At 43.2% G+C, this 14,237-nt stretch overlaps 1 protein-coding gene across 3 annotated transcripts; it reads right to left on the bottom strand.

Annotated features, from left to right (window-relative positions):
• Positions 1 to 510: 510 nt before the first annotated feature.
• Positions 511 to 13,906, bottom strand: SDAD1 (SDA1 domain containing 1). 3 transcript variants are annotated; one of them, XM_030492483.1, is made up of 22 exons: positions 13,797 to 13,906; positions 13,555 to 13,659; positions 13,134 to 13,232; positions 12,868 to 12,978; positions 12,181 to 12,252; positions 11,988 to 12,088; positions 11,347 to 11,404; positions 10,940 to 11,014; positions 10,573 to 10,674; positions 10,162 to 10,231; positions 9,310 to 9,413; positions 8,531 to 8,588; positions 7,884 to 7,942; positions 7,444 to 7,520; positions 6,632 to 6,729; positions 6,143 to 6,219; positions 5,725 to 5,854; positions 5,120 to 5,220; positions 4,499 to 4,685; positions 3,896 to 3,984; positions 3,346 to 3,507; positions 511 to 1,083 (listed from the first exon to the last, which is right to left on the bottom strand). In XM_030492483.1, exons 1-22 carry the CDS (start codon positions 13,884 to 13,886, stop codon positions 1,033 to 1,035), a joined length of 2,076 nt encoding a protein of 691 aa, XP_030348343.1. In that variant the 5' UTR covers positions 13,887 to 13,906; the 3' UTR covers positions 511 to 1,032. The 3 variants fall into 3 exon arrangements, with proteins under 3 accessions (XP_030348343.1, XP_030348341.1, XP_030348342.1); XM_030492481.2 differs by having other exon boundaries at positions 558 to 1,083; positions 3,896 to 3,980; positions 4,492 to 4,685; XM_030492482.2 differs by having other exon boundaries at positions 558 to 1,083; positions 3,896 to 3,980; positions 4,492 to 4,685; positions 5,120 to 5,217; positions 13,797 to 13,886.
• Positions 13,907 to 14,237: the final 331 nt, after the last annotated feature.

Below are 14,237 nucleotides of genomic sequence, written 5' to 3'. Positions count from 1 at the left end.
AGGGCCGGGACATGGCGGCGCCCACCCCACGGGCGCCCCACGCCTCAGAGAAGGAGGCTGTGGTGTCAGGTCAGCCGGGAGCAGAGGTAGGACGGGAAGGACAGCGAGTGTAGTACAGCGAAAAGAACCCAGGAGTAAACGAGCGGTTAGCGTCTGCACTGCATTGCCCCAGGCTTCTAGTTGTCTAATAGGCAGTCCAATAGCCTGTAGGGGAGGGGAGACAGCCACAGCCCATGGCTTTCCGCTTGCTGTAAACAAGAGGGAAAAGGGAGGAGAGGAGACTAGACACTTGTCCTAATCTTCAAGAGTATGAAACGTAATTGTCTCCCCCTTTCAGCCTCCAAATCTTTAGTTTTAGGACAGCTGCACATCCAGGGAAAGGGGCTTCAGCTGCTCAACAAAAAAGGGAATAGTGAAAGAGAATTTTATGTAAGTGCATATTGTATTCTCCTTCTGCATAAACCATAATGAGATTGTTCTTCCTCCTAGCTGTTCACTTGAACTCACCTGTATTAGAAAAAATTGCTTTTATTGTTATTACACTGGCAAAACCCAGCCACTTATAAAATGGTTTACTCAGTCCGTAGAATCATGTCCCTAAGACAGGTGCACACATTATATACACACACATTAGAGATTGAGACGGAATATTATTTCTCCTTCCAATTACCTATTCATGAATTACTTAAAATATTTTTACAGTAAGGTTTTATGTTTTCATACTTACACATACAAAACCAGCTGTAAGTAAATTATATTCAGTAAAAGACAACTGCTACCTTAGAATTCTTAAAAACACCCAAAAAACCCCAAAAAATCAAAATCCTGCAAGGATTAAAACCTCTTCCATCTGTCCTAGAGATGCAGTTCCAACATCTTGAACATGTTCAGTTTAATTCAGAACAGGATAGAGATAAATCCTTAAGGCATTCGAGTCCCTTCGTCCCTTTGGGGGAGTGGTGGGTGGAAATAAGCATTTCTAGGGCTGTTTCTTCAAGGGTGATGAAATACTTCCTCTCCCTTACTGCTCTGTTACTTCAGCAGCCGTTTTCTCTTTTTCAGAAGTGCATCTCGAAGAGCCAGCTAAATAGAAAACAAGAGAGGAATATTCAGGTAAGGAGACAGCAACACTCACATCAACAACCCTCTTCCATTTTTTCCACCTCAGAAAAACACCAATAGCTTATCAGCTCAAACTGGGAGCATAACTGGCCAATGCTAACGACTAAGGTGGTAGAAATGCTGTGGTTATTTAGCTGAAGTCAGTAGTACAATTCAAGAAAGAGTGGGGCTTCAAAAAAAAAAAAAAAAAATGTACATCGTTAGAAAATCCTAGATAATGAGGAAGATTAGATTAACATAAACTGTTCTTCCCCTGACTCATGTTCAATTAGATGAGATCAAGAAAAAACTTTAGCTGAGCAGTAAGTAGGATTAAATAGCATTTTTTGAAAGAGTATTACAGAGCTTCTTTTCAAGGCAGGAAGAAGGGATGCTAGAAATTTTTACAAGTGCCAAATGACTCTAGAGAGATAGTTGGTGTATATTTCAGACATGTTTTAGTTGGTAAGGGGATCTAACACTGGGCTATAGACAACAGTCTGTTTTATTCTACCGCCAAAGTGGGCAGCAGAACAGAGTGTCCTGCAACTGTAGTACTCCAGTCCATTTTTAACAATTATTTCCATATCATGGTCCACACAACTGATGCTGTGGCCTAACTTTCTGTGAAAACAATGAAGTATTTCTTCTTTCACTGTTCAGCTGTTACATTTAAACTTGAAACATTAGTGGGGAGTGGGTACTGAAACCATTCAATATGGCTTTTTAGAAAAAGAGAGCCAAGCATAAGAATCATTGTAAACAGCAGTTGCCTTTAAGTGCCTAGATTGTTTGTTTGTGACTGTGTGCGAGAGCTGCATGAACATGGTCAGCCTTATTTGGGGGAAGGCAAAATGATAGCAAATAAAAAGACTACAGGGGATATCAGTCCAAGTCTTCCTGTTTAACAGAAACACACAAGGCATTCTCTCTCTAAACAGAAACACACAAGGCATTCTCTCTCTATTGACTCTATAACCTGTTTCACACTTGCCACTCTTAAGGCAAGAAAATGCAGACAAATATACGTTACCCTAATGATATGATCCTGGAAACAACTCAAAGGAGGTTTTGTAAAAGCAGCATCTGAATGCACTCTAGCACAAGACAGAACAATATAAAAAAGTAACACCACACAATTGCGTTATTCTAGAAGTTTTTCTTGGAACATGTTTGAAGGAGTTCAAATGTATAACCCCCTGTAAAGCCCTAGACTAGCCATCTGCCAGGTTAGATAAAAGGATTTTAAGGCATATTGTTGTTGTTAGCACTGACTTACTCTGCCACGGTGAAACACAGCAAGGCAATATACCTACACCAGCACTCCAGCAACAGCTGCCACTCACAGTTCGGGCCTGATGCCCAACTGAGGGGCACCACAGGAGAAGGGGGTTCCCTGTCCACATGCCTCTCTTGGCAGCTCTGCTCTCTCAGGTGCCTGGGGTTAGATAAGTCATCCCCTCAAGTTTCTGCCTTGCCTTTCAGATATCCCTCCAGCCACCCTTGGTATGGCTGCCTGTGGGAACACACAGTAACTGGACTGTCAAATAGACATTTGTATAGCCTTCCCCAAGGGCCACAGCCAAGCTTAGAGCTAAGGAAGCGGAAGAGGGCCGGGGCTTCGCTGATGAGAGCAGCACAGGGTGAAAATACTGTGGCAAGCTATACTGAAGCCTTTTTGGTTTTCCTAAACAGCTTCAGATAGATAGCAAGTAACATTTATGTCTGTGCTGTAAGTACATTTACGACAAGCTATTAGAGGACCTGAAAGCCAAGCCAGGCCAGGTCAGATGAGTCCATAATGTGGCAGTAACAGGAAAAAGGTCAAAGAAATAATACAGAGTGAAGAAACACACTAAAAGCTTGTCCTGAAAAACACTCCTCCATATCAGGGAAGCTACTTCTATCACAGTATTATATTCAGGATTCTAATATGATCTTCAATTTATATAAGGGAAAGCAAACCATATCATGGCCTTCCTAACCTACACATGACTTGGCAACTGGGCTTGGTTCTCAATGCATATTGAAGCAGAGACTGACAAAAAGATTCTTCACCACCACCATCTCTGAATTACCTCCTCCTGACAGGGTTCACAGAAAACCATCTCACCCAAAGGCCTTTCCAGCAATTAAACCATCAAAATCAGCAGCAATGACTAAGGGCACAGGATAGACAGCACTTCACCTGCATTTCAAGTTTACTCTCAGAATGGCCCATCTATTTTCAACGTTAAACATTACCTGTTTTTCCCTGAAAGAACGCTTGGTTTTTGTCCGGACGCTATGGCTATATCTCATCATCATGAAGTTCTTGTGCTTTTGCTTTTCTTTGTTGGAAGAGCTGGCAAATGGGTTAATTCTTGTTTTCTTTTTCACAAATTCTTTTCTGTCTGTTTTTCCAGCCTAGAATAGACAACATTATGTAACAACATCATTTTTCATTCCCTACAGTTAACATCATCTGCTAAGGTGACAGGTTCTATGGCAGTAACAATAAATGCAGGTTGAGTATGACTTTGTCATGCATTTTCCCATGCTGACTGTATCTAAGTCACAGTGAAAATTGGGTTTGTCTATTTTCCTTGTCACTTGTGACCAGCAAGAGGCTGTTTATTTGCTACAGCCGAGATACAACAGCAAAAAAAACTATACAAAACATTTCTCAAAACACAGAAAGCAGGTGGACACCTGTCTTACAGATGCTCTCCACAACCTCCTCCTTCTGCAAGAGACAAACACAAACCTAGATCTAAAGAGACAGAGGATATGAAGTCTCCTGTTAGTTCCTCACCTTTGCAGTTGCCAGCCTGGTCTCCTTGTCCGATTTAGGCTTCTTGTGCAGATGTTCAATATCTCTGAGTGAAAGCAGCTCTCCCCTGCACACACACAAAAACCCAACAGAAGGCCATCACACACAAAACTTCATCTGGCAAGGAAACCAAGATGCCCTCTTGAACCTTTGTCTCTCACCTAGCTCTTACAGCACTGTCCTTCCATAAACATTCACACAAACACTTCTTGTTCTGTCTAATCCTCATGCTTGGGACAACTCTTTCATAAGTCTCTCATTCCTGTTTTCAAGTCCTGCTTTACACACAAAGTTTATGCACTCTGAAGATAAAATACTGCTATAAACCCCTGACACGCCCATTGGTCTGAACAAGCAAAACAGACTCATGGTTTCCAACAGTCCCTCTTGTCTTCTCTCCCAGGTATAATCAAATCTTTCAGCTTGGATCTCTTCTAAGTGTGTGGCTCTTTGCTGCATGTCACCAGGGGATACTGACCCACAGCAGAGCTCCATGCCCTGCTGCAGTTAAAAGGTGTATCACCAGATTATAGGTGATACAGGGAAGAGAAAGCACTCATCAGTAGTCCATATCCCACCTGCCCTCCTCCTCTTCTTCATCTATTTCAATGTATTTCCTCTTTGCAGCTTTGCCAGGTGCAGAATTCACTTCTTTGGAAAGCTGGGCGAGACGTATTTTGTGGAACTCTTCTTGAGTGAGCAGCCTGCTTGTACTGACTGCTGCAGCTTTGGCTTTTCGTTCCTCCATGGGCATACTTTTCACCTTCTCTGCCTTTTCAAAGAAGTACAAAACATGAATCATCCAGAGCTTTGCAAACCATTTTTATGCCCCAATCCATGACCCCTGCCTCCCAAATACTTATGTAGGGGCAATATTGTTGGGAAATGCTACAAGCAGCTGTAAGGTTTCTTTATAGTCTTATACCCAACATGTAGCACTAGAATAAAGATCCACTCCACATTTCAGAGTGAGTAGAAGAACCTCATGTAAGTATCACAGCTCTGAAGGAGTTTAACCCTGGGACAGAATTTCCCACCTCTCCCCCTTACCATAACAACATGGGTACTTCAACCTCGCTGATCCTGACCAAGCTACTCCGCAGCCCTAAAGTTATTTGCGAGCAGCCGCGTCAAGGTGCAGAGCAAGAGAATCTGGTCTGATATTACCAAGATACATATTTGGGATAGAAGACACATAGAACTCACTACTTCTTTCTGCTCCTCATCTGAGGAGTGATGCACATCAATCCATTCTCCATCTTCATTACCTTCTTCATCACTCAGACTAGCACTTTCCCATCCATCTGCTCAGGGGAAGAAGCATAGAGAGCTGTTAATACAGATTCTGCTTAACTGCTTGAATTCGAAATAATTTAAGCTTGGATTTCCAAGCACTATTTCAAAAGCACATTTTCAGTGTTTTATAATACACAAAAACTTTCCTCTAGGGAGAGGAGCTTAACACCTGAAGTATCATAGCTGTAAAACATCTGTCCCTCTGCTTTTCCATCCCTCAGTGTCTATCATAACAAGCAACACAGAGTATCAAACTTCCCTGGGTAAACTGCACTTATTCAAGGATAGTATGAGTGCTTCTTCATGGACAGACACAGACATGCCCATGGCAGGGGGGTTGGAACTACATGATCTTTAAGGTCCCTTCCAGCCCAAACCATTCTGTGATTCTATGTGCAAGCCATGCAGCATGTGACAGCAGCAAATAAAGTCAAACTACACTAAGTTTTGTGTCCAAATAAAATCTCAGCAACAACAATGCTCACTATAGAAGTGGTAAAGAAAAAAAGGCCAACCTTCTTGGGTTCCTCCCTTTTCTTTTTGACTCTCAACATCCAGTACTTCTGCTCCTGGAATATAATCTTTGGCATCCAGTTCTCCATATTCATGAATCCTGGCTTCCAACGAAGCCTCAGTAGGTTTACCCTATAAGTTAACAAAATACATGTTAAACAGGCTAGTATTTTAATGTCCACAAATCTATCAAAAGTTTGGGGAGAGGAGGGTGAAAAATTCTGCCTGATAAACTAAGAGAAGATCTTTAATTACTAGGAAGTTGAATGAATTCTAGGAAGATGGTCAGGCTTCTATCCATGAGTTTGATAAATCTGACCTAAGGGAATCTTGAAATAAGAGGACACCCTGTCAGAAAGGCAGGGGAATAACATCAGCCTATGTTCATGGCCAGTGGAATGCACGTAAAACAACACTTACCCTGAATTTCTTCTGCAGCATCTCTGGATTCAGGGAACGGAAGAGATGTATCAGACATCTTGCAGACATCATCACATCTATCCAGAAAACAGGGAATCAGGATTAAATACAGAAAAGCAGACTTCTGAGCAAACTGAAAGCCCACTCATACAATCAATATTTGCAGCCCACTCATGCCTGTTCTGAAGTTATAAGCTCTCTCTAATTTCCCCAGTGCAGGATCCAGCTCTTCCTTAGGGCTATATCTTTATTAACAAGCTGTTTCCCTTCTTTGGTTTTGTCACTTAGTTTCCCTGCCATAACTACCCTTGATTGTTTTGTTTCCTACATTTATACACTAAAAATACAGAGAAATGCAACTAACATAGAAAACTGTACCTCTCAGCCCACAAAAAAAAAAAAGACATCACTATTATGAAGGCTGTAACTATGGAGAACCAGCTGATACAGGAAAATAGTTTTTAAATCATATCCATGTAAAACACTCACTTTTATTTTTATGAGTCTTGTACTGAACGAGGTCTTGGAGCAGATCTTCAGTCATGGCCAATGGACATCTTGCAGTGATTTCTTTTATTGCATTGATTCTGAAAAATGGCGAGTGATTTTTGTCAACACCACAGTTGGGAGAGGCTCCCACTGGCCCACCAACAGACTGAGTGATCTGGAACTGGAAAAACCTTATACAGCATTTATACAAAAGTGTAAGAAAGAACATCACAAGGAGCTCTGTGCCATGGTTCTCCAAAACCATCTATCTTTGGCCCGTACTCTACTTTCCAGCCACTGACTAGAAGGTCAGAGAGGTATTTCTTTCTAGAAAGTATGTAACAGTTTCACTAACAGCAACATTTACACTTGTCAGTAGTGACATTTGATCCACAAAACAAATTCAGAGTCCTGAACTAGGACACTAGCCACTGACTGAGTATATACCAGTATATACCAATATATTAACTCACAGAGAAGAGCTCTGCCCTCAAAGTAGAACTAACAGTATCCAGGAAACAAGAAAAATACAAGATCAAACCAGAAAGCAGAAAACCCACACCACCATGAAATCCAGAAAAGTTAGGCCACAGCAGTAAGCCCAGAAACCCATCATTCTGAGGAATTTAAACCACTGCCAACAACGATAAGGGAAGTTTCTGCTGAGGAACTGTCCTAACTCATTTTTAATCCAGCAGGTTCTGTAAAGAGTAGTACAAATGACAGCAAAAAGTTGCAGGTCGTTTAAAAAACATAAATATTTTTCCACATTCAGAGAGAGTTTTACAGGTTTTTTATTATTCTGTACCCACCCTACGGTCATGACCTCCCCAGAATTCTTGTCAGTAACAAAATTGTTGGCAATGGTCATTAACACTGACTGGATAATCTGAAAATAAGAAAAAAGGTTAAATTAACAACATATTTAATAAAATCGCCTAAGTGATTACATATTAACACACAACAGAACCTCTTCACAGAAGGAGCTCAGGACTTGTCACTATAACCTGCAAATATTTTCTAGACAAGTTCTCTCTTGCAGAAATGAAGACATCAGACAGGGGTTTGGGTCTTCTTCCCCTTTATAGAAAAAAAATCCCTTGGAACTTGCTAAAGTGGCCAAAATTACAGTAAGCTTTTAAAGACCAAGGGTCTGACCAGATTCCCTTTTCCCCCTCCCCATGAATGCACTCAGTTCCATGCTGGCCTGCTGTCCATTTTTAACATCACCAAGCACAGGTGGAATACTGACCTCAGGCGGTACTAGCTGATGTGAAGCCTGTGCAGCAAACAGAAGAATCTTTGTCACTTCTGGAAGAAAAGAGGGAAGAAGATGCCAAAAGTATATTGCTACATCTTGCTCTGGCTAATAGAGGCATCCACCAAAACAGCCAGCTCAAACCACTCAGCCTAAGTCTCAAAGCTGTTTCAGTCTGAAGTTACTCGGGACAACTATTTCTCCTTTCTCATCAAGGGAACTCACCTGATCTCCACCCCAGCAGCAGTGCAGGCCCTTCATAGCCAATTAAGACACAAAGAAATGCTCTACAGCTGGACTGAAACACCAGTACAACAAAGCAGCAAAAGGCAGTAAAGCTTTGCTAGCTAGTCGGGATTTGCAAGGAACAAGGGACTCAATAGATGCACTTTATTCCATTGCTTGAGTTTCTCAAACACTCACGGTCCGGAGCAGAGTGCACACAGCTTCCATAAAAGTCCAAAGTTCTTTGCACTTCTAGCAGCCATAGCTGCCTTTTACTTCCTTCATCCAAAACTCTGTGGAGTACTCGTACTTCCTACTAAGCTGCTGCTGCCTATTTGTTTACAGTACCACTTCTAAGAAGTGACTGTACATGTGAGATGATGGACCAGCAGCATTATCTATTAGTAGCTACTTACCTCTCTGATGGGGCTGTAGGAATCTCTGAACAAAGGGGTAGAAATTAAAAAGAAAAAGCTGCAAGAAAGATGTAACAGGTTAGCTTCTTGTCTGTTAGCTTGAGATCACCTTCCTAGGCTGATATGCTGTGAAACAATCCAGCATGCTCTCCAAATGCCTCTGATTTTATTGCATGATGCATTCTAACATCCTGAGTTTGATAAATGTGGAGATGAGGAAGTGACTTGACAAAGGAAATAGAAGGCTCAATCCCAAGCTCTGTGGAATCCAGAGCAGCTCTTGTTAACCTGTGCATAATTCAAATTAGGGCACTCTGCTGCACAGCCCTACAGTGTGCCACTTTGCCTCAGGGACACAATCTTCTCTCATGAAAACAGAAAGACTCCAGTAATGTCAATGACACCTTGGCTGTACCTCAGAGTGCTGAACATGAGCAATTGCTGGACTCCTTTGAAAAAAAAAAATATATCTTTCTCCTTTGAAGAATCTCCCAGGAGCACACAGGTCTTGACAAAGACATGCTCTCCTTTATTTGTTAGGGATAGCTCAGTTATTCCAGACCAACAGCTTTCTCTAACAGAGGTCACTTAGTACCACGTAAGTCCACCCCACTGCACCCTTCCATGAGGCCCAGTGGCAACCACCTGTCCATCCATCTGCACTTTTCAACGTACAGGAAAATTAAACCTCATATTCCAGAGGCACAAAGCCAGAGCATGCCACCACCCAAACCAGGCTGGCTACCATCAGACCATTGTAAAATTAACAGATTATCTACCTCGTGTATTCCAACTAGCCTAGATATTAGGTCCATGAGCATCATCTTCACTTCAAATCGCTCCTTAGAGCTCTCCAGCTGCTTCAGCAGTTTCTCTGCAAAGTCTAGAAGAAGCAATAACAGGTTTGTGATAGACTTAAAAAGCACAAGGCAGGAATCAGCCAGGATTAGCCTTTAATAAAGGCTGTCAGTTCCATTTGGGTTTTTAAGCCCCAGTGCCCTCACACACAAGAAATTAAAGGTGGCCAGAGCACTTCTCCCAATGGAGAATTTTTTCTTCTCACGTGCCTAAAAGGTCCAAAGATGTGCACAGGTTCAGCAGAAGAAAACTAGCAGAAGTTCCACAGCATCATAAGCATAAGGTCAGTATTTAAAGCTAGGGGGTTTTAAATATATTTTGGGTTCATCTGAAAAACAAAATCCCCAGAGGTTCACTAGATGAGACTAAGACCAAGTGCTATTAGACAAACAGACTAGAAGAAGAAATACACTTTTGAAGGGGGTAAGCCAAAGAAGCTGTAGTAAACTACCCTCCAATCACCAATTTATGGCCTTCAAACATAGAACAAGAGGTGGAGAACCGCATCCTGATCTGTAACAACCCCAAGCAGATGATGTAATATTTTTCCTTCCTTGTCTGACTATTCATAAATGTTCCACTACAACAATCAGAAGACATCTGATCTTATTCTCTTCAAGGGCTACAAAGTTCTAGGATAAAGCACACAGCAACTATCACATTGTCACATTTGTGTCTACTTGTCAGCCGTTCCCCTTGCTGACTTGTGTCTAAGCTTCAGAGTCCAGGATTAACACCGAACTTGAAAAAGACAATAAACAGTGCAGGCTTACCTTGGGGATCATGAATCAAGTGAATAGCAGAGAAGTTGAACACCTCTGGCTTGTTCTTCTTTTTCTGTTTCTGTGTACAAAAAGAGACACAAATTTTTTTCTTTCCACCTGACCTAAGAGGCAACCAGAACTATATTAAAGAGTTATTTATCAAGACACCACACACTTCATAAAGTAGGGGACCACACAAAGGGTACCCAGAGAACTAATCCACAACTTGGAATTTAAGCCTGTTTCAAAACAGCTCTCTTTCAAGTGAACACAGCATATACCTGGCCAGTGGACACTAGAACACTTAAGGACCTTTACCTAGAAGAAATGACAGAAGGTAACTAAGTCAACAGGGGCAACAAGAAGATCTTTGCACTTGAAGGATTAAACTAAACCACCACCAAGTCAGGCACTCCTCACCTTGAGGACCTTCATCGCTTTCTCCAGTTTCTTCTTGCGCTTGGTGGTTTTCTTGTTGGTTGCATAGCGCATCATCAGATCTCTGGCCGTGGGAAGATCGTCCTTGAGAAAGAGTGCAAGGAAAACAAGACTCAGGAAAGCAACGTTCTTAGCATTAGTCTTCAGACAGACAGCAAAGGCATCCTGCTGTCAGCTGGGGCCAGCTGTCAGAAACACTGAACTTTTTTGTGAAGCACAGAAACATCTACGGGAAACAAGATGGAAAACTAACAGAAGCAGACACAGTGGCAGAGCCAGGTTCACTAGGATGACAGGCCTATGATGAGTCTGAAGAATGCAGAGGAGAAGATTTAATCACAACACCCACCTCAGATTCTGAGTCACTGTCTTGTTTCTCATCTTCATCTTTCCCCAGAAAGAACTTCAAAGCAGCAACCAACACCTGAAGAGCAAAGTAAGTTTACGTAGGACAGGACAAACTGACAAAGACTATTTGAAATAGCCCTACATCCACATCTGAGGTTATACCAAGACTCGCCTAATTTTTTATAGGCAGGGAAATGAACAGAAGGCAAAACAAATCAGAGTAAGCCAGGGTGGTTTACTGACAGTCAACTTTTGCTGACCAAATACCACCTCCTCCCACAACACAAGTGGTATTTGAAAATAAAACAAAGACCAATCATCAGTGAAGCTTGTTAGCAATTACAAAATAAGTTGCATCTGCAGGAAGAATGGTAACATCCAATTTCATCAAGTGATTTCTGTTCTCACCTTTGTCACTTTTGAGAAGCAGGCAGTTGTGATGACATTGACTGTTTTGGCATCATTCCTGGTGTAAAATAAAACACCTTTAAGTTTGGCAACTTCAAGCTATTCCCAGAAAAACTTTCATGATGTGTGACTCCTAACAAGCAGGAAGCTTCCTTAGAATCAAACCTCTCAATGTTCCAACTAGATCTGCAAAGTAGTACAGCTTCACAAAACAAAACCAAACCTCAAAGCACCCATTATATCAGTCATCTAGAATGAACTTACATACCTAAGAAGAAAAACACACCAAAATTCCTCTTCCCACTGTAGCTCACAAGCTGTATGCTAATATTAGCAGCTTTTATGTGCAAGAGCTCCAAGAAGTGAGCTGCACACAGCTTCGGTTTCAAATGCAGTACACACAATTTACAGACCATTTTCAACTAAAACATCAAGTATTCCACCTAACTAACACCAAGACTTCACACGAGAGTGTTTCTTCCCATCTAAACCCCATTCCACAAAATACAGCCCCTCTGGAACAAATACAAATATAGTGAAGTCACTGTCCCCTGCATTACATTTTGCACTCCATGCCACAAGTGATGTCGGAGTGGTTGCATGTGATAAACAGGGAATCAATACGAGCCTGCCAAGCCTACCAAATATTCCTTCTGTAAAGCTCAATCATCACATCCAGAGATATCTTGGCAGCAGTGGGATTGCTGTCTCTCAACATAGTGTACATGAAGTTCTGCAGTGTCTAAGAAACAAGTTTGGAAACATTTATTGCTACAGGTCTTTCACAATATCAAGAGGTTCAATTGAAGTACCTTTGAAAACCAAAACACTTACTGTGTTTACTTTGTTGTTTTTGTGTTTAGCATTGACATTCTTGATGTCTGACACGATGTGAGTATATAAAGTCTGTAAAGGGAGAGTCTCAAGTTAAGGTTTAAGTTAACAGTGGGAAAAACTACAAGAAGTTATCCTGTCAAGTCTCACATATGCTTTATTTCCATGTATTTCAAAAGCATACTTATACTAACGTGGGAAAATAGACACCATGAAGTATTGCTTAAGAATTCCCAACCCCTGCTCCACTCAGGCATGTTCCAATGGCCAGTTTAGCAATTCTGGTTGCAGAAAGCAAGTATTGCCACTTCTATGGCAAAAACCACCCCAAAATGCAGCTTTAACCAGCAGCTAGTGTGGTTTTAGTTGTTTTCCTCTGAAGTCCTCACAAAGAATTCAGCAAGGCGTGCTCTGACAGCAACCTCTTTAGAGTTTTTATCTGCAGCCACATCCAGGCTGCTCCATTCCAAACACAGGACATGGTAAAGATATTTACAGCAGCACATCCCATTGTTAACCCAACACACAGCTTGAGTTTGCCTCTGTCAACTGCTGAACAAGCAAAACTAACTTCGACTTTCCCATTTTACTACCAAGGAAAGGAGAAGAGCTGCCTGCCAGTGCTCTGTTACTTCCAGCAAGTCAGTCAAAAGGAAATCAAGATGGGTTTTTGTAAGTACAGCTTACCTTTCGTAGAAGCTTATCATGACACCGCAGCAGTTGGAAGAAAAGCTCCAGCAAACTCGTTGGGTTTATTAAATTTTTGTTTCTTAACAAGATCAAAGCCTTACAGAACGTCTGTAAAAGAAAGAGGGAATTGGATCCAGAAGTTCATAATACTCCCCAGCTTCTATCTTTCTTAAAAAATTAAAGAGTGAATCGTTAGCTCTTCTCACATCTAAAGGCCATATTTTAGCCACAGGACTCAATATGCCTTTCAGTGTAGGTCTTACCATGCGCACGTCCACATCCAGGACTGTGTGGTGGTAGGAGAGCAGCTCCTTGAGCTGCTGGGGGAAACTGGCCATGTGCTCTGGGTAGCAGTGGGCAACCTGCATGGAGACAGATCGTTACCATCCTTTCATAATCATTTAATTCATACAAAGTTAAGTTCTTAATGCTCAGATGTAAGAGGCATGATGCAATTAAAAAATGCTTTCAGAAATTTTACCAAGTGCTCAAACACAAGACTTATGTTGTTGGGAACAGACAACACTGCTGCAGGAACCTCAGCCAAGGCACAGTGTTACAGCAGCTCCGGCAAGATTAACAGCCTGACCTGCCACAGCCACCACGCTAAGGGCAAAAGCTCTGCGGCTGCTGGAGGCCTCCAGGCCGGCGCCACGGCGGCCCTTCCGAGGGGCAGCGGCTTACCTGCGCCAGGAACATGACCAGCTCGGCCAGCTCCTTGCTAGGCTTGTCCGGTTGGAAGGTGAAGATCTCCACATGGGACTGGTAGTGGTGGTACTGCTGGAGGAACTGAGCACACACAACAGGGCCGTCAGCTGCCGAGCGGCGCAGGCAACGCGGGGCAACGCGGGGCAACGCGGGACACCGCCAGCCCCACCGCCCGCCCCGCCCCGCCCGGCCCGGCCCGGCCCGGCCCGGCCCCGCACCTCCTCGGTGTAGGAGGCCGGGTCGCGCTTGATGAGGTTCTGCAGCTGCGGCAGGTTGCTGGGCAGCTTGTTCCCCTGCCGCCCCGCCATGCCGCCCGCTACACGTGACACGTCAGCCGGGCGTCGCTATCTTGGCCCGCCCCCTCCCTACCGACGCCGCCGAGGGACAAACTTTATCAAGCGGAGTGTCCTCCCCGCAGCGCCCCCTGCTCTTTGAGCACGCCCCTGCCCTGCAGTGCCGCTGCGCTGGCCCCGGCTGGGCCACTTGGCTCCATGTGGCGGGTGGCGCAGCGGCGGTGCTGAGGAGCCGGGTCGGGCCCGGCCGTGCTGCGGGGTGCGGGTGTGCCAGCAGCCTGGGCAGGTCCCGGCATCCTCCTCAGGGCGTAAAAATGAAGCGAGCGCTTCAAGTGAGCACAAGACTAAGAAGAGAACGTTAAAAAA

The sequence above is a fragment of the Strigops habroptila genome, chromosome 7 (genome assembly GCF_004027225.2).
Source record: "Strigops habroptila isolate Jane chromosome 7, bStrHab1.2.pri, whole genome shotgun sequence".
Taxonomy (NCBI): Eukaryota; Metazoa; Chordata; class Aves; order Psittaciformes; family Psittacidae; genus Strigops; species Strigops habroptila.
The sequence above is the reverse complement of the archived record's forward strand: the minus strand, read 5'-3'. Positions and strand labels throughout refer to the sequence as shown.